Source organism: Maylandia zebra, linkage group LG2 (genome assembly GCF_041146795.1).
Source record: "Maylandia zebra isolate NMK-2024a linkage group LG2, Mzebra_GT3a, whole genome shotgun sequence".
In the NCBI taxonomy this organism is placed as follows: Eukaryota; Metazoa; Chordata; class Actinopteri; order Cichliformes; family Cichlidae; genus Maylandia; species Maylandia zebra.
This window is the reverse complement of record NC_135168.1, coordinates 43,704,498-43,730,026: the sequence shown is the minus strand read 5'-3', so window position 1 is coordinate 43,730,026 and position 25,529 is coordinate 43,704,498. Positions and strand designations below refer to the sequence as shown.

Sequence of the window (25,529 nt, the reverse complement as noted above, 5' to 3'; positions counted from 1 at the left end):
AGACATGGCATGATCACAGACCCCAGGATCTTGATTTACTAATTAAATGAAAAACTCACTTTAATCTAAAATGTCGACTTTGGACCACTGAGCATCAGTCCAATTTCTTTTTTCCTTAGCCCAGATCATCGGCGTAATTTTGTGCTGAATATTGGGAGGGTCAAGATCTCTGTCTAAATAAATAAATAAATCTGGGTAAATTCCCAGATGATTAAACATGCAACTATTTTGCTGGTAATACCTGAAATGAGTAAAGAAAATCAACAGCCTACTTTCCAGACAGTCTTCACGAGGCTACTGTCAACCCTGTTTCTTGTGCACCTTTTCCTAACACACCGTTTCTTTCCACTGATATGTTTCGATACAGCACAAACAGTGAGCCTTTTCAGGAGCCACCTTCTGTGGCTCACTCTCTTCGTGGAGGGTGTTAATGATCGTGATCTGGGCAACAGTCAGTTCAACAGTCTTCCCCATGATTGTGTTGCATGCACTGAACTCGACTAAGAGATAAACAATATTTATAATTTATATTCTAGGAGTCTGGATTTCTAATTTTTATGAGCTAAAAGCCAGAATCACAAAAACGCTTTAAAATTGTTGTCTTTGTGTGCCTTAAATACAGAATATTTGCAGGATTACCTCTTTAGGTCAGGAGATGCACACGCCTACAGTACAGCCAGGGCTAATCTAAAGAAGGGCATCAAAAAAGCCAAACACCATTACAAAAAGAAGGTAGAAGAACACTTCTCCAACTCCAACCCCCGACGCATGTGGCAAGGACTCCAGACCATTACAGACTACAGGACCACCAAACCCTCCCCCGCATCCTCTGATGTCTCCTTCCTCAACGAGCTCAACAACTTTTATGCTCGTTTTGAGCGAGGGAACCCCACAACCACAACCAAAGCAGACGTGACGCCAGACCACCAACCTCTGACTCTCTCCCCCACCGATGTAGGAGCGGTGCTGAGCGGTGCTGAGCAGGATCAATGTCCACAAGGCTGCAGGTCCCGATGGGGACCTGCAGCCTGGGTTGGAGATGGGTTGGAGATGGCATCTCCAACCCATCTTGCCTCAATGACTACCGCCCAGTAGCACTCACCCCCATCATCACTAAGTGCTTAGAGCAGCTGGTCCTAGCACACTTCAAATCCTGTCTCCCCCCCACCCTGGACCCCCACCAATTCGCATACCGCCAGAACAGGAGCACAGAGGATGCAGTCTCCATCGCACTGCACTCTGTCCTCTCACACCTGGACAACAACAACACCTACGCCAGAATGCTGTTTATAGACTTCAGTTCAGCATTCAATACAATCCACCCCTCACAACTCATCAGGAAACTGACAGACCTGGGCATCAGTTCCCTCATCTGCAAATGGTTACTGGACTTCCTGACCAACCGCCCCCAATACGTCCGGCTGGATAACCGCTGCTCATCTACCATCACAATGAACACCGGTGTACCACAAGGCTGTGTGATGAGCCCTTTCCTCTACTCCCTCTTCACCCACGACTGCAGACCTGCTGATGGTTCCAACACCATCATTAAGTTTGCAGATGACACCACGGTGATTGGCCTCATCAGTGACAACGATGAGGCCGCCTACAGGGAGGAGGTGGATCGTCTGGCTGAGTGGTGCGACACAAACAACCTGCTGCTTAACACCGAGAAGACCAAGGAGCTCATCGTGGACTACAGGAGGAATGCTGACCCACATCCACCCATCCACATTAAGGGGACGGCTGTGGAGCGTGTGAGCAGCTTCAAGTTCCTGGGAGTCCACATCTCCGAGGATCTCACCTGGACGACCAACTGCTCCAAGCTGGTCAAGAAGGCTCACCAGCGCCTCTTCTTCTTGAGGACTCTGAGGAAGAACCACCTGTCCTCAGACATCCTGGTGAACTTCTATCGCTGCACCATCGAGAGCATCCTGACCAACTGTATAACAGTCTGGTAGGGAAACTGCTCTGCCTCGGACCGGAAGGCGTTGCAGAGGGTCGTGAAAACTGCCCAGCGCATCGCCGGAGCACCACTTCCTGCCATAAAAGACATCTACAGGAAGCGGTGTCTGAAAAGGGCTGGGAAAATCATCAGAGACCCCAGTCACCCATCACATGGACTCTTCACCCTCCTGCCCTCTGGGAGGCGCTACAGGAGCCTCCGAACTAAGACCACCAGGTACCGGAACAGCTTCTTCCCCACAGCTGTCAGACTCCTGAACTCTGCCTCCTGACATCTGACCCACGTTAACTCATGGACTGAACATACACACACACACACACAATGGACAACTGTACCCTCAAACACACAATAATAACATGGAGTGAACCACCACTCACAACCACTAGCACTTTATATAGCCTCTGTAGAAATTATCCACACCCTCACTTACCTTAACTGCACTACTGTATAGCCCTGTGTAAACAATCATTCTGTACATACGATAATTTTTAACCCTACAACTGTTTACAACTTGCATAGTTCCCATTTCTGTATAGCTGTATATCTCAGATTCCTGTAAAGTTATTTATTTCATATTCTGTATAGTTTTTCATATTTATATCCTGTCCATATCCTGTACATAGCTTGTACTCACTACAGCCTGTACATACTTATAGTTATAGAATATTCACAACATACTTCATACCGTGTACATTATAACATAATAGACCCATTTCTGTAATATACTTACATATCTATATTATTGCTAATATATATTGTAATATATCTATATCACTAAGCACTTCTGGATGGATGCAAACTGCATTTCGTTGCCCTGTACCTGTGCATGTGCAATGACAATAAAGTTGAATTCTATTCTATTCTATTCTATTCTTTGAATTAAAATGAAAAAGAAAACATTTTCACAATATTCAGCTTTTTTTTATAGGTGCACTAGATATATAGATGGTGTACAGTTAGTTTTATTTATAGTATGTACTAAGGAGGGTGTTAATTGCTTCACAAATGAGTAAGATCTCAAATGACTGATTAAAGCATTTATTCATGTATTCAAAAATACTAGGAGGATCTTGTATTTAAAATATGCAGACACACAAGAGGAGGCATGAAAACGGTTTCCATGGAGCACATAATATAAAACATTTGTTATTAATTCAGCTGGGGGGAGTCTACACTTCTGTCTTGTGCCGTTGTGCAGTCGTCACTCGAGTGCTGATTATCTGGAAGACAAAAGAAAAAAAATACTAGGTCTACCTTTGAGGGATTTTAGTTGGTGTGGTGATTCTGTGCAGTTTATTTTTCTTTACAGTTGACTTTCATTTGGCTTAATGTTTTTCTTATTACCCCAAAGATGTGTTCGCAGCTCACTTGTTAACACAGGAGAAGTTTGAAAATATCCATCTGAACAAGCTGGTAAATGTTTTTCTTCCGAATAATCCCCTTTGTTACTTATTTACAGTTTTCCTTCTTAAAGAAAAAAAAGAAAACATGAACATGAATCTTTCTCAGCCCCCTTTCTCCTCCGCACCTTTCACTTCATCCTCCTCGGCGCTCTCCTGACCGGTCAACGGGGCGTCTGCTTCCTGAGATGCACTTCTCTCTCCCTCCCATAGGACGGCGGCGTTGTTCTGGCTGGAGCTTAGCCGCTGGCGTGGATGTGTCTTCTGGTCGCCGGGACTAAAAGACTGTGAAACTCCCGAGCCTGCTCTGGCCAATCCCAACCCCCAGCCGTGACGGGATCCCAGTTTACGACGGCCCCCGGAGCCAGCGCGCGTAGCTGGTGCGCCGGGAAGAGAGACCTCCGGGTCTGTCTGGGATGCAGATTTTCTCAGGGGAGAAGGAGAGACCGGAGCACTGCGAGGGTCTGGAACTGTATGAAAAGGATTCATAAACTATTATAAAGGAAACCTTAAACAAAATATAAGTTCACTGTTGCAGTTGATAATTTTATCGTTAATCATTCATTCAGAAATATTCATGTACAGGATCCTCTGCATTTGTGTTTAGCCAGATGAGCCCATTTACAGCACAAAGATAGAAGGTACATTTTTTTCTTTTCCAGTGCCAAAGCAGTTTCAGGGACTCAGGACAAATATAGGTTCGAGAAAAAAAAGAAAGATAACTGTGGCTCAGGTGGTTGGCCTGTATTGCCATTAATGGCGAGGTTATTAGTTTGATTCTTTCCCTCCTCATGTCTAAGTGTCCTTGAGCCACACATTAAGCCTGTACAATCTGCAGCACTGCCAGCCATCAATCCATGAGTGTGAGACCGACAAGTGATGTGGACCTCTTTGGTTTGATACAGCAGAAAAGCAGAGAAAAATCAGTTCCTAACCCTTCATTTTAAACATTTATTTAGCAATTATCAAGCCACTATGTTACATGTATAAACAACTAAATGTGCATGCTCTATAGCAGGCATTTGTGGCATATATGTAAAATATTCTATTCATTTGAAATGTTAGTCTCTTTTAATAGTTAGTTGTCAACATGCCAATAATTGCAGAGCAGAATTTATTAAATCCTCCTGTTTAACATTTAACATCAACTGTATGCAAACATATAACGGCTGGTTTATAAAATATTACATAACACAATCATTATCAACAATAACATTATTAATGATGTATGATTTTACACTTTTAAAATATAGCATCATAACAAATTTTGGAATTATTGATTTTAAACACTTAAATGTGTGCTCATGCCTGTTTTCAGCTACATTAGTGTCTATTCTAAGCTGTTTGTTACGTATTTTTATGCACTACTAATAAATACTTAACAGTGCCGCCGAGAACTCGAGCACATTTTCAGCGCTAACAATAACAATGAAAATGCATCATTTAGGACATTAGGCTGAAAAAATGCTGCATCTTATCTTGTTCAGACTGGAGTCGAGTTCGAGTTATTTTCAGCAGAATCAGAGCTCACAGAGTGGATGATATGATATTTTATGTCTAAACTAGCATATCTCTCTTGCTATATGTATATATTCTTAGGAATTGAAATGCGAGGTGTGATAAGAACGATATCAACAACAAGTTATAATGAGCACTTTCCAATATTGCCTAGAACTTTACGTTTTCTTAAAAGCAGGGGTTAAAGTCGGCAAGAGTGCATTCTGACACCTTCATAAATCAGTAATTAAATGTGATAGACAGTTTAATACAAAATACTATAAATCAAGTTAATTTTTCATGCTTCATCTAGCTGATGCTGTGGAGACAGTTAAGTACCGCCTGTAACATCATCTTTTTTTTCCTCTCTTTTCTTTGCTGTCTTGCATACACACTACAGATGTTAACAAAGCTGTTTGTCCCAGTATTTCAGCATCTAGCGCTTCTAAAGAGAGAAGCGAGCATAAACAGACTAACCTTTTTCTTGAAATGGCAGGTATTCAAAGAGCTCAACTAGTAAAATCCAAAACACCACTTGAGCTGTGCAGTGTGGTGCACAATGAACCTGCTAGCTAGAGTTGTTGTACTTCTCAGGGGGAAGAAAAATATCAGCTTTCTTCTCTGAGACAGAGAAGGTTAGACAAAGATGTAAGAAAGACAAGACAGGAGAGGAAGATGAGAGATCATTTTTAAAGGTAAGGACAGCTCTGCAAGTCTTCTCCATCTTTTGGCTGCTTCCTTTAGAGGATCATCTGCCGCCATCGCACCCTGTCCCTAGCATCCTCCTCTGTCACACCAACCCTCTGCATGTCCTTCACTACATCCATGAACCTCAGAGGAGATGGAGGTGTTTATGCAAACCAATTAAGTGATGATAATTCCATGTTAGTTAAAGTTTAAGCTGGACAGTAGTTTGCAGAGTTGGGGAAGACTGATGTCCAAGGTGACATTTACTTTACATCCTGGCTAGCATCAGAGACGCTACCTGAGAGATGAGGCACTGAAACAATTCAGAATTAAAATTTATTTAAATCATATATATATATATATACTCACTGACCATCAATGTGAAAGTTAGTTAATTTATATAATGCTTCAAAATAAGTGCCTGCATCCAGGAGGAGTCTACTGGGAGTCATCAGTTTGAATTTAAGCTGATGATGTTCTTTAGTAACAATTTCACTATCATAGTGGGTTAGTGTTGGAAAGCAGCCACGGTGCTGCTTTAAAATCTGCTTATATACTGTAGAAATGTAGTTGGCTAAATCCACAGAGAGCAGTAAACCTCAGAGAAGCAGCAGCAAAGGTCAGCTGATCACAGCTTGTACACAAAAAACAAATCTACTAGAGCTCATAGTAAAAGTTAGTTGACTTTGACTCTGCTGCACTGCAATACTGAAGCTTAGGGTTCCCCCACCTGCCAAATACACCTGTTTAAAAGCATAAATGATATAATAAAAATATTCCTTTCTAGATAATCTAATGCACCTTTTTTTTTAACAAAAGAGCTTAGCATTGATACAAGCCTGATCGTTGCAAGAATACTACTCCAAATCCAACCTGTCATGTTAAACAGCTGTGAATCAGTTAAATGTTTGTGGTAAACGTCACCCCAAACATATTAAACAGGAAGCAGTTTTGAGAAATGTCTTAGCTGGCTCTTCACTTCAGGGAGTTTTTCTGCTTTTCTCTGCTTGTTGTGTAGATGAAAGATCAAGTCTTTCTCTGGCATAAAAAGAGACGAGTTTAAGAAATCCAGGGGTTTACAGAAAACACACTGCAAGGGAAATAAAAATTAAGTGAGAGACAATGTTGGTATGTCAGAAAGAGAGAAAACACATCAAGAATGCAGGTTGAGGATTAAATCCCGGCTTTGAAAGCGTCTGCAGAGAGTTGTCTTTCTGACTCTCAGTCAGTAAATGCATAAAAAGCGAATGAAGCCTCACGAATCTCTTTCCTTTCAACATGTGGTTAGCAGAGAAAGCCAGCCTCTGTGAGTCTTGGCACTCTATGGGGAGAGAGCTAAGGAGAAGAGAGTGGTATCAATGCCGACCACACTTGGTAGTCATGAGATGATTTGTATGCATGCCTGCAGGCTCGCTTGATGGGCTGAGCATGTGAGCATATCTTTGTGAAAACCAGTCAGCTGCTGTTTGTGTGTTTGTCGTTGTGCAGGAAGGGCAGGGGGGTATAGTGAGCTTGGTTCTGTGGGTGTGTGTGAGATCTCACCAGGCTGAGGTGCGTGTGTGTCTGATGTAAATTCAGCGCTGTCGGCCAGGTTTTCCACGCTGCCCGCGGCGGTGAAGAGGGCGCGTCCCTCTCTTCCTCCTCCTCCTCCCCGGGGTTTGATTAGCTTCTTCATCCTATCTGCAATCCAGTTAGATTTCCTACGAGGACACAGGGGACAGGGACCATTTACAAAGAGATGAGCTATGGGAGTGTTTGTGTGTGCATGCACTGCACACCCTGATTTTTCCAGAAACAATGGGAGGAAGCCAAGTGTCAGGGGTTTCATCTTGTTCACAAAATGCTTTTTGTGCCATGTATCGTTTATGCGCCAGGATTTCACCTGTAGAAGGTGCAACTGGAAACGCTATAATTAAAATGTCACCACCATAAAAAGGTGTAAAGGTACAGGAAGAGAATGGTCAGCTGTCAACATGTCTGGATGCCAAAATCCACCCCTGACAATATGATTCTGTATTCTTCTTCATTGGTTTTTAACTGACACATTTCTAAAACAATACTGACACAGTTACTATCAGATATGTTATCCATCTCAAGTTAGTGTTTTATTTTCCTGTAGTGATGGATTTTGTGATAAAAGGCTTTATCAGAATCATGCAACATAACACGGCAACACTTTAAAAATGTATACTTTAACAATATCAAATGGATCTTCACAAAACACTTGGCTCGCCACACACTTAATAAACAGTCAATGTAAAACAATGCAGTGCAGCTACTCTGCAACTAAGTCTAATTTTCTGCAATGTTCTGTTTTTGTTGGCACTGTGAGATGATCTGTGACACTGTGCCTTATCCGTTTGGAGACAACTATCAGAAGACGGTACGCTGTGTCAAAGGAAAAGACAGGATCAGCAACTACATTCAGACAGACTGTGGTCCTTATACGATACTCAGCAGGTACAAGCGTGCCAAGAAGATATCTCCCAAACCCTTACATCACCACTAGTCTGAACTATTGGAGCCAGGATGGATCCATGGTTTCATATTGTTTACACATGAAAGTCATGGCAGAAACTGACTCCTCAGTCCAGGCAACGTTTTCCAGTCTTCTATTGTCCAGTTTTGGTGAGCCCGAGTAAACTGTAGCCTCATTTTTCTGTTCTACTTTCTGTTTTACTTAAAAAAAGTGTCTTTAAGTGTACATTCATGCACGTAAATAAAGAGGATAAAAATATTAAAGTAGTGGAGTTTCCATATTTGTAACAGTGGCTGAACTGTCCCTAATAAAGTGTACGAATCCAGATTGTATTATGGCTTCCTTAAACTTAAACTACGAGTTTACAAAATGTGAATTTACTTAGGTTTAGTCTTTATTTCAGGGAACAGTTGAGAATTTAAAGTTAGTGTTTACTCTCCTTTAACTATTTTTTTGTCTCCGCTACCTCCTGAGGGATCTCTCAGGCTCTTTCACTGCAACTTTCTCTGCTGTGTTCGCCGGCTAATCACTAACGGTGCCCATCTTTTTTGTGTCTGGTGGGAATCTGACCTACACCTATCATATCCAACAGCTTCAACTGCCTTTCTACATGAAATCAATATCACTCACTCCTGTATTATCTACTGCACGGGTGTAATTAACAAATACATTAGCAGCTTGGTGTATTGTACATGTAAACAAATTTATATAATGTACTTGGCCTTGCTGGCTGGGGATGGCATGCTGGGCTCGAGGACTCTGTACTGATCCATAATCTTCTCCACCAACTTCTGCTTCTCCCGTCGGAGCTCGCTCAGCTTCTCCCTGAAGGAAAACACACGAAGCATCAGAACAAAGCAGCTCAGAGGAAGCGGGAGGAAAATTTACACATCGTCGTGCATGCATTATCAGTGCAAGTTAATAGGATTATTCTGGTAGTGTGCACGAACGTGGCTGTTGGTGTGTGATTTAACTAACGCCTAAAATCCTCTTGTGAGTAATGGAGACTTCTGGAGCTCGTTTCTCTTTTTTTTTAACAAGCACATCAGATACGAGACTGTGTGTTGATGTTATTGCGACCCTGTTGAGCTGCGATGTGCTCAAGTATGAATCTGCTGGAAAAAACAGCTTGTATTCTCAAATCAGTCTCAAAAGCAGGAGTAATAGATGGAACATTTAGTCCAGCATCAAGGTATCAGGACAGTTTTAGCCTCCCAGTGTTCACGGTGCTGTTGATGGCTATTCAATCACTCCTTTAGCCCACCACTTTTTTCCAGACTGAAATTTTTCAACAGCTATTACAGAAATTATAATTCAGTTACAAAAAATATTAACTGAATTATAATTTAATAAAAATAAAATTGTGTCATGCAAAGCTTTATGATTATCTACTTCATTTGTTTACCAAATTGACAGCTGTGCTTCTTCCTCAGAATTTGTATTACAACTACAGTCTTAAAACTATGAACTAAGATCGAGACTCTTGAAGGAGGTTTTAATTCATTTTATGAAAGCTTCTCAGTCATTTTTACGTGTTTTCTCACTCGATTCAAAACATTTCCTCCTGCACTCGTTTGAAGGGAGAACATCGTTTGACTACAGCACTGGCTCTCAAATACTTTGCACACCCTTTCAAAGTAAAGTATTTCAGGTGAGCAGAAAACAAATCAGTTAAGTGCGATGAGTCTTAAAAACCACTGCTCAGAGGTATGCATCAATATTTTTTTCTTTCATTTGAACACAACTGGACTTTTCACATGGACGAATATGTAACCTGCATTTTGAAAAATGTTTTGCAATTGGCAGCAGGTCTGTAATAGGATTGGGTGTAAAAATTGTTTTTCTCCAGAGTTTCTCAAAAGCAAAGATGGGCAGAGGTCTGTAAAAAAATCCATCATCAAATTATGGAACAATTTCAGAATAATGTTCCACATTGTAAAATTGTGAAGACTTTTAACATCACATCATCTACATGGAAGATCATCAAAAGAGAGAATCTGGAGAAATCTCTGTGTACAGGTGACAAGGTCCAAAATCATGTCTGTGATCTTTGGACCCTGAGCTGGAAGTCACTGCATGGGCTCAGGAACACTTTTGGAAATTGCTGTCTGTGAATAAATATGTGCCATCCCCAAATGCAAGTTAAAGCTCCATCACGAAAGAAGAAGTCATGTGTGAATTCTGAATCACTGCTTTGGGCAAAAGTTCATTTAAAATGGATTGAGGCCAAATGGGAAACTGTTCTGTGGTCTGGCTTGTTATCAGCACTCAATTCAAAAGCCTGCATCCGTGATGGTCTGCGGGGACATTAGTGCCTTTAAAATCGGCACCGCATCTGTAAAGGTACCATGAATGCTGAAAGATATATCCAGGTTTTAGTGCAACATATGCTCCCATCCAGATGACGTCTTTTCAGGAAAGGCCTTGCATACTTCAGAAAGACAGTGCTGCGGCGTGGCTGAAGAGAACTGAAAACATTGGGAGCTTCATGAAACACAAAATACAACAGAGAAGATCCAGGACTGTTGAGTAGCTAGAATCATACATCAGACAATATGGGACAACATTCCTCCCCCAAAATCCAGCAGCTGGTCTCCTCAGCTTCCAGATGTTACGCACTGCTGTCAGAAGAAGACAGGATGCTACCATCTGCCATCAAATTCAAAATGACCTTATTTTTTCCTAGACTTGTGCATTTTCTCAGTTTAAACATTTGATATGTTTTCAGTGTTCTGCTGTAAATAAAATATGAGATTTGCAGCTCATTCTGTTCTTTTATTTACTTAAAAAAGCATCCAAACCAAAGAGCCTTGCAACTTTTAGATCAACTTCATCCAAGTACTATTACTCTAAAATGAAATACAAAATAATAATAATAATAATAATAATAAAATTCTATTAGAATTTCATTTGTAATCATTGGTATAGTCATATTTGATCAAGGCTACAGTCAAACCTTTTGGAATAAAACACCGAAGGTCTGAAGGACACCTCTGCTTTTCCAGTTTGATGCCACTTAAATCTTTACAAAATAACAAAATTGGTGCGGTCACCCGACGGGTCAAAACTGCTGAGTTTTAAACTGACGGGGTGAACATTCACCAGCAAACAGCTGCTTTTAACAACACTAACATCCATTCAGGCTCATATTTCGGGCCACCTGGTGAATATAAATTCTGTGTTTCTTCTTCTCCCTTTTAACTCGCTCTTTAACTTCTGAGGGAAATATCTTTCAGCAGCTTTTCAGCAGCTAAACACGCCTGTCAAGACAGCTATCTCAGTTGTTTTTATCTTGCGCACTCTGCCTCAGTCCCAAGCCATTTCTCATTTCACCCAGGCTCATGCATTTCGTAGGAACTTTCCCTCCTGCCATTCTCCATCTACCAGATATTCGCAGACTTTCCACACCGGTCAAATCCACCCGACTCCTACATCCACCTGCTCCTGGGTCACCACTAGAATATATATACCAGTCCCCTTCCCCCAGTTTTCTGTTTGTTTTTTTGCAACATATCCCCTGAAATGGATCCTGTTCCCATACCACACATGATCTTTTCACAGCTACACATTTTCCGATCGGCTGGCAGGTGATACCTTGCCTTTTTTTTGCCTTGCCTTTGTTTACTTGTCTGGTCTGTGTTCCTGCTGCTAAATTGTAAGACGCAGCCAATTTCAGTAAAATCCTGGATACATACCACACAGCGGGTTTTTAGAGAGGTTTGTTTTTTAGAAAATACTTGCCTCTCGATGATTTCACCATTAAACAAAGGGGGAAACAGATACTAAATCCTTCCACTGAGCCGAGAGGAGCTGAAACATCTGATGACTCTGTTTGTCACAAAAACACATTTTATATGCAAGTAAATACCTGACAAACTGTTTTAGTCATCACAGAAAAAGACTATCGTTTCAATCTGCAGTAATTTATATATTTATTTCTAATGTCTCTTTTATATCAAAGGAAGTTGGTTAAAAAAAAAGCTTTTATGTTGCCTCTGAAGGGAATAGGTTATCTTTAAACGTCTGCTTCTTCCCATCTTTTCACTTATTCTAAAATCCTTTTTGGTCATTTCAAATCAGGTTGTTTATATTTTCATTGAATCGCTGTTCCTTTCCTTTCATATTTTTTTTATTGTACTGCTCCAATGTCATCATTTACTCAGTGAGCAACTAGCTTTGTTTAATTTATATTTTTATTCAAATGTTACGCTACGTACTGTTCCATATATACAGTTAAGTCCACACATTTTTGTACTTTTGCCTCTGTACACGAACACGGTGGATTTTAAATCAAACAGTCAATGTGTGATTGAAGTGGAAACTTTCAGCTTGAATTCAAGGGGTTTAACTAAAGTATTTCATTAACTGTGTAGAAATTACAGACATTTTTTAATACAAAGTCCCAACTCAACATGCTACTGGACAATTAATTGGCACGCAGTTTCATGGCCAGATGAGGCCTCTTCTCTTGTTACTCCATAGCAGATTAAGCAAGTAGATGATCTGGAAGTTATTTTAAGTGAACTTGCATTTGGTCTTTTTTCACTGGAATGCTCAACATGAGGGCCAACAAGATGTCTATATAAGTGAGGAAGGCCATCGCTCATCTCCAGGTTAAAAAACTAAATAAACCAATTAAAGATTGCTAAAACTTTGGACTACAAGAATGTAGTGGCTGAAAGGCCTGAAAAGCCACCACAGAAGTTGTCCTTCTACAGTTGAGATGACAGAAAACATCTGAAAGAGCCCGAATAGATCTTTAAAAAGTCTTTAGACAAACCAAGATTAACTTGTACCCGAATGATGGGAAAGAAAAGTATGGAGAATGAGAGACACAGCTCATGATCCAAAGCTCACCACATCGTCTGTAAAACATAGTCGAGGAGATGTTTTAGCACGGGCATGAATAGCTGCCAGTGGAAACAGATCACTACCGTCTACTGATGATGTGACTGCTGTGAGACTCAGCAGGATGAATTCTTGAGCGTACGGGGCTCTACTCTCTGCTCAGAGTCAGAGAAATGAGGTGAGCTTAACAGTGCAAATGGATGAGAGTTTCTCAAGGGAAAGCAAAGGGATACTCTTCAATCGCCAATTGAGTTATCTGATCTCAACCCAACAGAGCATGCCTTTAGTTATTAAATACAAAAGTGAATGCACAGAGACGAACAAACAATCCACGGCTTCTAGACTTTAGGGAGTCACTGACTGCAAAGGATAAATAAATAAATTATAAAGGGATAGATGTTTTACATGTGTGCAGCAACTTTAGGCCGGCTAAAGCAGCTTAAACAGGTATCAGCTGAGCCATCACCTGACCTGGTATGGAGATCACAATAATGCTACACTAAAATATTTTATATCATTTTGTATAACGTACAACATCCACTTTTTTATTGCCCTGTACTGATACACTGCTACGTAGATAACTTAAAGTATTAATGCCACACACTTTGGCTCAGTAAAAGAGAATCAAACTATCACCAGAAATGCTTTGCATGACATATTTTTATGTTCTTATGTTTGTGAAAGTGATATTAAAAAAACAGCAACATTAAAACAAAACCTTCTCAGCAAAATACTACTTACAGACTCTGCTGTGTGCCTGTTAGGCTTTACTGTGCTCACTGTTTGGGGGATTTTTAGCCTTTATTGACACAGAAAAGCTCAGAAAGAGAATAAGGGGGAAGTCACGCAACAAATGACCTCGGGGAGGATTCAAACCCAGGCCTCTGTGACAGCCTTAGAGTGTACCTTAGCGCTTGTTTAACCTGGTGAACTATACGAGTGCCCCGGTGCTCTTACTGTTAATTCCAGTTGCTTTGAAAGTTGGATACAATTTCTATTTACTCCCAGGACTGAATGAAGTGAAATGCATGCATAGAGCCCTTCACTTCTTCCATCACACACACACACTGAAATCTGCTCTGTCCTGTAATTAGGTTGTAGATGTAATGTGATTTCATTCTGCTGCATAAAGAATTGTGTTGATTTTGGAAGGAAAACAATCTAAACTGATTTCTGTGAGTTTGCAAAGTGCATGGCTTTTTAACATTCACTTGTAAGAGCTGTTATGAGATGATGCAGACCTCGCGTGGCAGGGTGATGAACCAAAATATGCCGTGAAATGTTAACAACGAAATCTGTGCCCGAGATTTAACAAAAAAGGCTGAAAAAAGTCATCTTTTCACACACACAAGCCTGAACTGAAGGCACAAAAAGATGTAATTTGCAAGAACTTTGGTTCATTAGACTTAAAGACTGAAGCCAACTCTGCATGCTCACTATTAGTTCAGGATTATTCTCAAAGCAGTCTATTAGTCATTCAAAAGGAAGACTACTGAGGGCCACTGGACTGTGAAATTGTTGTCTTTGCAGTCTCAAACCTTTATAGAAGTGCTTTTATGTGCTTGATATGAATACAAACTCTGTTACAGCCTACAAACGTAAACAATAGCAGTAAACAAAAGGCATTCACTGCAACTTATTACATGAAGTTAACTCCATTAATAAGGTCAAACTTCTTCAGTGCACCTCTGCTTTCATTACTGCAAAGCTCCCATACCTTGAAAATACATTTTATGTGTTTTTTACATTAACTTTTTTTAAAAACATAAATTTAACAGATTTTAATGTTTGTTTCACTGCAGGTTTTTTTTTTTTTTTTGGTACCATGCTTATATACGTGACATGAATTTAACACTGTGTTTTCTGAAAATCTCGTAAACACAATAAATCAAGAAACATGCTATCTAAGATTTTCTAATGTATACAATAGACGTATTTACTAGAAGGCTGGGGGAAGCCAGTATTTTTAACATGTGTGACTGTAGCGACATCACAGGTAAGTGGTGCGGGCCCAAACCTCGAGCGTGTTAGTGATTTTCACTCATAGTTTACAAGCTGTTTTTTTTATCTCTTAATGTGTTTCGGTGCAAATCTACACAGCTGCATTTCTGTTAGCTGTTTACATCCGTTTGGTTCCCTTCGACTGTGCCGGATTCACTGTTAATCCTTTCTAGATACACTCTTACTTGCCACTTCATTAGTTACACCTTGCTAGCACTATTTTGGACCTTTTCAGAAATGCCTTAATTCTTTGTGGTGCAAATTTAACAAGGCGCTCAGAAGATTTCTGAGTTTTTGGTCCATACTGATGTGATAGCATCACACAGTTACTGCAGATTTATCGGTTGAACAGCTATATTTTCATTTTTTGGACCATTCTCTGTAAACCCCGCAGACCCTTGACCCTTGAGCAGTCTGTGAAATACTCAGACCAGACCGTCTGGCACCAACAATCATTCTACATTTGAAGTTAATTAAAGCGCCTAATAAAGGTGATGATACCTAAAGAACTGGCCATTGAGTGTGTGAGTATATACTTACTGGTATTCCCTTTGCTGTGAATAATGCTGGTCACGGCGCTCCAGGCTCTGCTCCAGTAAGGCACGATTCTCCCTCAAAAGACTCTGATTCTGCTCTGCTAAGTGTCGATTCTCTTCCTCCATGTTCCCCTTCAGCTGGGTCAACAACTGTACACAAGGCCATAAATGCGATCAAGAATAAATAGCTTGACAAGAACAGAATATACTACTTGTTCTGCAAAAGTAAGCATGCCTAATGATATAAACTATGTGTGAGGATGTGTGAGTCATAGAAAAAAGGCCTGCAGACAGAAAGGTACGGACAGTGCTTTGTTAGTCATACGGTTCAAGTGAACACAGTGAAACTGACAAAATGCATCCAACTAGATCATTAAAAATTAAACGCATTTTCATAGCTTATAGTTTTAATGCATGTATAACAGTCCTACAATGTCTCTGCCGGGACCTTTGTGTTGAAATCTGGTAGCTTGCAATGAATGAAAGAACTCCTACAAACCGCCATTAACCAAAACAAAGGTGTATCATCCAAATGCAGGTCTGAACTTTGTAATTAATAATTAATAACTTTACTATCATGCCAGATTCTCTCTACATAACAGCCTGCCAGTCCCAGTTACTGTTGCAGCAGCCAAATCTGAACAGAGTCAGCAGAATAGACAAAAAGCACGATCCCACTCCCTTTAGTGCCAGAGTCAGTGCACACGTGGGCCTGATCAATTAACAAGAGTTTACATTGTAGGAATAAGAAAATAATAATGTCAAGACTGTCACTCTCATCAGTTTGACTACTGAGCATACCTTTGCCAAGCTTATCCCTTATTAAGATTAGCAGAATGGCTGATTTACCAGTGTGCAAAAAAAATTGAGGATAAGACAATAACGACAATGATTATCTGCCTTACTGCAACTGTGCACAATATTTCTGTTATTTCCAGCTTAGTTTATTTGACTATATTATAGTTTTAATACAAATATGTCTTCACAACGGGGTACTACTACTACTACTACTACTACTTCTACTGGCAAGATCAAAAGATAATGCAGACTCTTTTTAATTCTTACACCGTGTCATCATTTAACAAAAACTACGCCAAAATGCCGAACTTGTACATGAAAAATAAGTACACGCCTACTGCTTCCATAGGAACGCTGGGTCCTACCGAGAAGGAAAGACATCAGCAATGATCTAAGGGAATCAACTGTTGGTCAATCTGTGAATCTGTGATGGGTTATGAGGCCATTGACACACAACAAGTCCATTAATCTATAGTTAAAAGAGTATTCACAAATCTTCCCAGGAGTGAACAATCCAGCAAAGTCACCCCAAGATCAGGTAATGCAATGCAAAAATACAAAAACCCCTGAGAGGTTCATGACAGCACAATTAAAAAAAATGAATAACTGTTTGAAATGTCATCGGGGAAAAGCACTTTCTATCTAAAAAAAAAATGGCAGCACGACTCAGGTTTGCAGAGTTGCATCTGAACAAACCGCAAGACGTCTGGAGCATGTTTGTGGAGACATTTGTCCGCAACACCAAAAAACCAAACACATCATATCAGCACAAGCACCTCATACCCACTGTTAAGCACAGTGGTAGAGGAGTGATGATTTGCAACTCGCAAACTCTTCTACAGCCCAATGTGAGGCCTTCTTTCCAACAGCTAGAGCTCGGAGCAAATTGGGTAATGCAGCAGTATAATGATCCCAAGCACAGCAGCTAATCTACAACAGAATGGCCAAAGAATAAAATAATCGAGGTGTCGCAATGACCCAGCCAAAGTCTAGCCCTCAATCTGACTGAAATCCTGTGGTGGTAAACAATTACTTCACTTATTCCAGCTAAAGGTGATTTCACAAGCTACTGAATCATAGGGTGTACTTGGTTTTTCACACACTGCTTCTTAATTTTGGCTTAGCTTTTGTTAAATTAAATATAGTAACAACGGCATCTGTGCCATAGTGATTAGATTGAAATAATTTTGGAACCTGATAAAAAGAGAACATTTTTTATGTCCTGATATGTAAAACCTTGAAAGAAGGTATACTTTATGTCTGATATATTCTCTGACATGTATCATATATCTCTGTGTCGGCAAGGATAAATTATTTAATCAAGCATTTTTGAAAAACATTTCCAGCCTTTTGAAAAGATCAGTATAATAACAGTACGATGCCACCAGAATAAAGATGTACCGGAAGGTAACAGGTGAGTGTTTTCAGTCTTACAGAATTCGGTACTGAGTGGTCTGAATCAATAAAAAAGGCAATGAAGAACCTTTTGTAAGAGCGTGGGTGTGGGTCAGCTGCCCCCCTTGAACTTCTATAAAACCTGCTGCCGTTGGACCCATTTGGACATAAAAGCACATAAACAAAACATATCTGCAAGGAACTCTATACAAACCAAGGATTTAGCTGAATAGCATTTAACATTACTGAATGTCAGCTAAAAGAGACACAAAGAGATTTGATGATCCCGTAGGGACTGAACTGTCACGTCACTGGTCTCAAAAAATTGGTAAAGGTATGGCCACACATTTACTGGACACCTCTTATAATTTCCTATTTGTGAATCTGTTTCCAATTATTTTCTTCTCATAACCCCAGTCCTGTTCAGTCAAGGCCCATTAGTTAGCACAGCTGCTGCAACAAGTTAATTGTGGGTCCACAGACTCCAGGATGAACTTTGTTAATTTTTCTCTCCATATTACAGCGTAATGAGAAAACTGGACTTCTGCATCCCAGCATACAAACCTATCAACCTACTGTGGGGGGCAGAACAGGCGTTGACATGATTTAGTAAGATATAATCCTCACAATGATTATATAAAGAATGTCATTTGTGTGCGTTAATGCATTCATTTGTCATTTATGATAGGAACCTCGCTTTCACTCACACAAACAATCTTCAAATCCAGGAAGCCTCCAAAAACCCTCTTTACAGTACTGCACCGTGCAAAATTCTTGAGTCACGCCTCAGTTTCTTTATATTTTCTTTGCAAGGAGCCAAAATTTCTTGTAATTTGTTAAAGTGGTCTTGAGCAATACTTCTTTAGGCTTTCTGAAGGTGTGTTTTTCACTTAGTTTTAATCCAGTTGTTGTACCTGATCATTTTCAGAGGACTGTTTTTTGTTTTTGTTGTTTTTTTATGTAGACCCACTTAACTCTAACCATCATCATTCGAACATAACAAATGCACCAAGCAGTTTTGTGTCCATATATAACAGACAACTTAACAAAGAACCAATTTTGGATTGTAATTTTAGGCAATTTGTTACTAGCGGCATGCTGCAAAAGCACATAATTTGTTCCCATTTCTTTAGTTGAATCTATGAAAAATGCCAAAGATAACACAGACTGACAGGCACAAAATAGCATTTTTGCACCAACAAGGTGATTCCCAAAGAGCTGTTAGTTCAAAATGAGGCACGTCTCGCGTTGTGTGCACTGTGTCCTCAAATAATTCGAGGAAAATGGACAAGTGGAGGACAAAAGAAGACGTGTCAGACCTGAAATAAACGTACCTACATCTGAAAGTCATGTCCTTGAGAAAAAGGGGAAAAAATCCACCATGACACAGGACCAGGGATGTGTATCTGTTGATCCATTTACTGTTCACTGAAGCTCCATCAGAATCAGATTGCCTAAAGAAGATGGAGCTTTGTGGGCAGTTAGCCCTGAAGTCAAATTACTCTGTAGCGAGCTGTAGCGAGCTTTTATTCTCTTCAGCCACATGAGCTGTCATCCACAAATCAAGATGGCTTTTTTTTTAAAAGTGTGTATGAATGCATTAGCCTAAATACTCATGTGGGATATACTCTGTAATCAGTGAAGTCTAATGAAATATAGCAACCTGCAACCTTGTAAGATTGAAAGTTTTAATTCTTGTTGAGAACTGGTTCCCAGTAGTTCAGTTCCTTGTAATTGTTAGTCTGCTTACCTGTTGGTTTAATTTGCACTTGTGCTACAGTCAGCTGATTTCAGTTCATGTGGTTAGAGAAATTACTTTTATTTTTATTGCACACAAGGACAAGAGTGCGACAAGATTTCATCTGTATCCAGGACAGAAACAACTGCACTATAGTGCTAACACAACTTCAGCGCTTTGCAAACACCTGCACAGACAGCATGCTAACGCTAAGCTAGCCAAGAACCCAGAGTGATGTTAAAGCTGATTAAATGTTGACCCCACCCAGCAGCCAGACCCTGAAGTTCAACAGTCAGGCTCCAGCCTCCGTTTCTACCTGTTCATGTTTCTACAGTAGAATCACTGTGGCGATCGCTTTAAAGTATCTTTACTATGAGAAAGACTGTATGTCTGTCCTCATTAGGATAGGGATTTGTGTTGGTGTTTGGGGCTTTTGCTTCAGGTTTATATTGTTAACTGGTAATTATGAGACAATGCATTTCAGGTCATTTTATAAAAATATGCAAAATTAATGTAGAGTAGTGTGGCAAAAGACTTTCTTCTGGGAATATTTAAGTAACACACTGCATTACTTTTAAGAAAAGTGTTCTGTGTAATACATTATATGTGTAATACACAGATGTACACATACAGTACATACACATCTGTGTGTAAAACGCATGCGTAATGACCCCAACACTGATCACAATAAAGAAGGAAAATACCCCCAACATAAACAAACATTTCATGACACAGTATGCAATTAATTTGCGCACATTCAATGTCTTTAATGCTGTTTAACGGTTAATCTCAGAGCAGAACCAATGAGAATCAATTAGGTATCAAATCGATAAGTTGTATTGATAATGGAATCAGAATCTCTAAATTCCCATCCCTAATAGTTAGACGAGTTATTATCAAACACTGACAGCATATTCAGTGTTTTTGTCCACAGCAGGCATCAAATTTGGCTTGATTGTTATTACATATTTATATAGGGGAATCTACTGTATCCTGGGGCCACCAGCCACGAGCATCTTAGCACTTGAAGTGCTGGAGCGATCGGTCATGAAAATGATTCAATTTAAAGAGGAAACACCTCCCAACACAAAGTCTGAAATTCATTAACACATTATTGCTTTTTATTCATTGTCTGTTCTAATCTTTAATCTTTGTTGGCTGGGTGGAGTTACTTCACTGTTAGCTGCCCATTACTTCCCATAAACTCACATCAAAAGCAATATAAGCCATTGAACCATTAATTTACTGGTATGTGGATTTTGTAGCTGTTGACTTGTATCCAACCTTCATGCTAAGCTAAGCTTATCTGATTATTTGTGGTCCCTTTCACCTCCAGCGCCGACCTGCCTCATCATTTTCCTCATCATTTAGCTCTCTCTCCTCTTACTTTCTGCCTACCACTCAGCATTGCATTGTCTGCAGAGGTGTGGCTGCGACTGGTCTGACCTGGCTCAATCATCAATCACTCTCCTTCTGCATTTAAACCCCTCTCTATCCAACCAGTCACGCCAGATCGTTCTGCTGGCTGAGTGGTATTATTGTTCAAGCTCTCTAGTGTTTACTCGCTGTAGTCTCCTGAAGATTTCAAGTGTGGGTTTTTTTTCCGTTTGGGATGACCCGTGGTTTTTTTCCCTCTGCTTCAGCAAGATCTCCTCCTGTGCACCACCACTGACCCTGTCTACATTTACTTATGTTTGCAATACCCTGCCTGCTGCCTCTCCCTCCCACAGACCCCCCTCTTGGCCCCTCAATTGACATTCTGTTTGCAGTTTCTTGAACTTGTCAATAAATCATTTAAGGAGATCCAGGAGATGTCCTCCATTTTTGAGCAGTAACTTTAACAGCCAACATTATATTTAGATGAAGTAGTTTTTCATGAGGTTCCCTTTTTTTCAGCTGTCTGCTCTCCTCAAACTATTTTAACAATACTCAGTGATGGCTTGACAGCACTGCGCAGAAGGATAAAGCTGTTTAGAAGGCAAAAGATGCCCCTGCTTTTTATTAGCTACTTGGTATTCATTTACTGTTTGGACCAATGTATCACTTTTGTCTGATATGTCAAGCTGAAATTGGCTTTGTATCATGTATTAGAAATCAGTCAGCCATTGTTTCCCACTGATGATATGAGACATGCTCAACCCAGACTTGAACTATGTAAAATGCTCTCTAAAACTTGCAGTGAATTCCTAATAAATGTTGTTTAATTGCCCAGTGATGCTTTAGATGCATTTTCTTTTATTTCAAGAGGGTAATGTCTCAAATGTGAAGCACTTAATCCTATTTTGCATAGAGGGCACCAGTATCTGCTGTGTGTTGGTGTGTGTGTGTGGATGCATTTCTGTGTATCAGCTCATACCTGATACTGGCTGGTAAGCCGAGCGTTGCTGAGGTCCAGGCTTTGGTGTGTTTCCTTCAGGGCACTGAGCTCGCCCTCCAGCCGAGTCCTCTCCAGCTGGGAGGCGTTCAGCTCTGCCCTCAGCACCGAGCCCTGAGCCAGCAGCTCCGCCTGCGACGCCAACCACTCCTTCTGGTGGGCCTGCAGCCTGCAACATCGACACGCACGGCCACTGTTATGCGCTCTCGTAAAGTGCTTTGCGTCATTGTTTACTCTGTGATTGAAGATCACTGTGTTATTATCCAACACAAGGAGTCTACACAAAGCCAGACAACAACAAACAGATATTATCTCGGACAAAATGTTTAAAGAGTAAATTCATTCGGCGTTGTTTGAAAAAGGAGTAATCATCTCAGTATCATTGTGTAATGAGGACGGAAAGACTGCAATAAGATGAAAACATCACTGATGGGAAAATTATACATTATTCACATAATCATATTGGAGGTAAGTATTTTATACACATTAAAACTAATCAGTCACAGTCATATTAAAGTAGAAACTTCAAGTTCAGTTTCAAACTTTTTATATTACACACACTTTATTAGGTACACTTTGCTGATACTATGTTGGACCCTGTTTTGCCTCCAGAACTGCTTTAATTTTTAATCGCATGGATTCAACAAGGTGCTGGAAATATTCCTCAGAGATTCTGGTCCATATTGATATGATAGCATTACACAGTTTGTCTGCTGCACATCCCATTCCACTACAACCAAAAGTTGTTCTGTTTGGCCAAATGAATAAATGATAAAGGGGTGGACATGGTCAGCGTAACTCTCAGGTAGGCTGTTGTTTTTTTAAAAAAAATGCTCAGTTGGTATTAAGAAGAGGAAATACTTTTATGCTGTTCATGAAATTTTCTGACCCTCCCATCAACGTGGTGGATCAGAAATCCAGACTCATCAGAAGAGGCCACATTTTTCCAATCTTCTATTGTCCAATTCTGGCGAGCCTAATATGTTTACCAGCTAGTCGCTAACCTTGCCCGCCTGCAGTTTGGCATCCTACTGAGCAGGTAGTGCACAATGTTTTCAAGAGATGTGCTTTCTGTTACAAATTCCAGTTATTGTTGAAATAAAAAAAGACGACAATAAGAGAGCTGAGGCTGAACCAAAACAGAAGACAGCCAGACAAGTAAACAATGAGCTGAAACTCACTTTGGAGCAGCAGAATCTGCAGGTTCATCACTACATCTGATTCGTCCCATCATTTAATATATTCCTCAAAAAATAGGTCATAGCCATTGTCAAGAAATTACTCAAACGACTGAAATGAATTGTTACATTACACACAAGTCTAATTTTAATCTATTTAATATCGTATTTTTTGTGTTTTGTACAGTATTTTTAGTTAAATGCTGTCTAAAAACCACCAAAGGAGGTTTTTGTTTCCCTGCTTTGCCAGCCACGTATTTGCAAGAAGCAGTCAGTAATCAATTGCATCAAAAAGATGATGATGGTTGATTAACTAATTATGTCACACAAGTATCTTATGATTGTGGCCATTATTATCATACTGTATATCAATCAGTCACTAAGAGAAAATATAATGAGAAGTGTTCAAAATGGTCTCGAAGTTCAGTAAGCCTGATCTGCGGCTTCAAAAGACACAAAATGTTTATAACGAAGGAAATGGTTTATTAAAAGGCTGCTCTTCATAAATGTACCTGTTGCGTATCTGCTTTTAGAAAGAAACTTGAAAAAAAATTATTATTATCTCTTTTTCTCTTTTTTTTTTTGCACTATAATTTCGTTTTTTCGTGCTCAGCCCAGAGGATTTAGATCTGGAACAAAAATGCATTCTGCGCATTATATAGTACATTTGCATTCAAATTGATTCTTGTATTGCTCGCTGTGCTTCATATAGAGACATTACTGCTGCTGCTGCTGCTCCTCGTATTCAAATGAACACGAGTGCCGTGAAAGGATGATCAGATCCCCGACTGGATTTGTTACCTGTCATTGTCTTCTTTCAGCCTCTCCAGCTCTCGTTCTCTCTCCAGCCTCGTCTGGGCCTCCGTTTCCATCTTCTCTCTTTCCGTCTTCATCTCCCGCTCTCTCTCCTCCAGCTGGGTTTTGCCATCCAAGAGCTCCTTGTACCTAATATTTCAAGCACAGGATTTACCTTCAACAAAAGATGATGTGTGTCTTTCATAGATCAAGATGTTTTTGTGCATATTTAATTTTGGGGGAGAAGTCCTTTCAAACATGGAAAATATGTCACAAATCTTCAAAGTGAAGATTTCGTGTCTTTAAGTCAGTGAGTGTTTGTACCTGCCCTCCAGCTCTCGATGCTGGGCCTCCAGGCTGCGATTGTTGTTCCTCAGTTGAGAGTGCTTTTCCACCAGCTCCTCCAACTCCACCTCCTGACGCTGTTGCAACGCCGTCATCCTTTCGTGGTCCCGCCTCAGAGCGTCCATTCTGGCCGCGGACTCCTCTCTCTCCCGCGCCCACACCTTTGACTCGGCCTCTAGGGTGGCACACCGTGCCTCGCTCTCACTGCAGCGTGCCAGCAGCACTGCATGCTGGGAGCTCAGTGACGCTTGCTCCACCTATGTTTGTGTGTATGTGTGTGTATGTGACAGAAAACAGAGAGACCATGTCTGTAATTTAGCAATTTCAAAAGGTTGAGCTGAAAGCCAACCAGCTTGAAAGTTAGTTTATTAACCTTTTGCCATGGGTCTAAACAAGATATTATGTGTGCAGCACTGGGCGCTTAAAGAAATGGTTTGACATTTTGGTAGTTTTCACTTTCTTGCTGAGTTTTATAAATAGACTGATACCAAGTATAAAGCCAGAGCAATCACAAGCCAGTCAGCAGAATGAATTAAAAACACTCCGATTGGCCTCTGTTGTCTAAAAAACGGATCCTTTCCTGTATCCTCCATCGGATGAGATCATCAATCTGATAAAAACGGATCACAGAATCTGTTTAACTACCCGTTTCTTCACTGGAATATTTTCTCCATCTCTTATGAAGACATTCATCACAGCTGTCCTTTCTCTCTGAGCAACAAATTCCAATAAGAACAGTTTACAATAAATTTATGTCAGACACCGAGGCATTATGATCCCAAACCGGACAGTCTGACATAAAGGATCGCAGTAACCCTTTGATACAAGGATATTTAAGTGAGGGAGATAATCAAATAGGCTACAGCAGAATACTTAGTAAGCTTTAAAAAACCTGGTAGGTAGTTTTTGTCCTTTGGACAGGGCCAGATGGGCTGTTTCTTCTAGTTTTCTGCTCTTTAGCCAGTGCTATGCTATGACACTGGCACTGAGCCTGTCATCTTACTCCCCACATTAGAGGATATACAAATATGAAATAATGTCCAATAATTTAACAGGTCCCTGCGCACTTTACGTCAAAATTCATTGCACAAAGACTGAATGCGTTTCACTTTAGGAAGACAAAAGGTTTAAAAACAATGTGCGATTTTGAACAAATCAACTTCAGCCATAACCACGCTCTGTGTCTGTGTGTTAGGTCACCTGTAGTTGTGTGTTGAGCGTCTGCAGTCTGGTGCAGGAGTCCTGCAGGCTGAGCGAGTTCCGACGCAGAGCCTCCAGCTGCTCCTCAAGGTGCTTACAAGCCTCCTGGGACTGAGACAATCTCGTCAGCAAAGCCTCATGCTCTGCAGCCGCCACCGCTTTCTGAGGGGGAGAAAAATCTCTTCTTTCATTTTTATAATGTCTGTGCTACATTTGGCTCTGGAAACATCCATAATATTTGAACATGGGCAAACTCTGCCGCTGACCTTTTAAAGTGCTCTCAGTCAGGTAG

The 25,529-nt window shown here is 40.4% G+C and overlaps 1 protein-coding gene across 1 annotated transcript in view; it reads right to left on the bottom strand.

Moving 5' to 3' along the window:
• Positions 1-2,988: 2,988 nt before the first annotated feature.
• Positions 2,989-25,529, bottom strand: part of ccdc88b (coiled-coil domain containing 88B) — a 57,139-nt gene continuing 34,598 nt past the window's right edge. The window contains exons 20-28 of the mRNA XM_004545564.5: positions 25,238-25,399; positions 24,017-24,294; positions 23,699-23,842; positions 21,702-21,888; positions 15,419-15,564; positions 8,747-8,854; positions 7,093-7,250; positions 3,495-3,836; positions 2,989-3,186 (exon numbers count right to left, since the gene is read on the bottom strand). Of these exons, the coding sequence (XP_004545621.2) occupies positions 3,116-3,186; positions 3,495-3,836; positions 7,093-7,250; positions 8,747-8,854; positions 15,419-15,564; positions 21,702-21,888; positions 23,699-23,842; positions 24,017-24,294; positions 25,238-25,399 (1,596 nt within the window). The 3' untranslated portion in view covers positions 2,989-3,115. The remainder of the gene's footprint in view (positions 3,187-3,494; positions 3,837-7,092; positions 7,251-8,746; positions 8,855-15,418; positions 15,565-21,701; positions 21,889-23,698; positions 23,843-24,016; positions 24,295-25,237; positions 25,400-25,529) is intronic.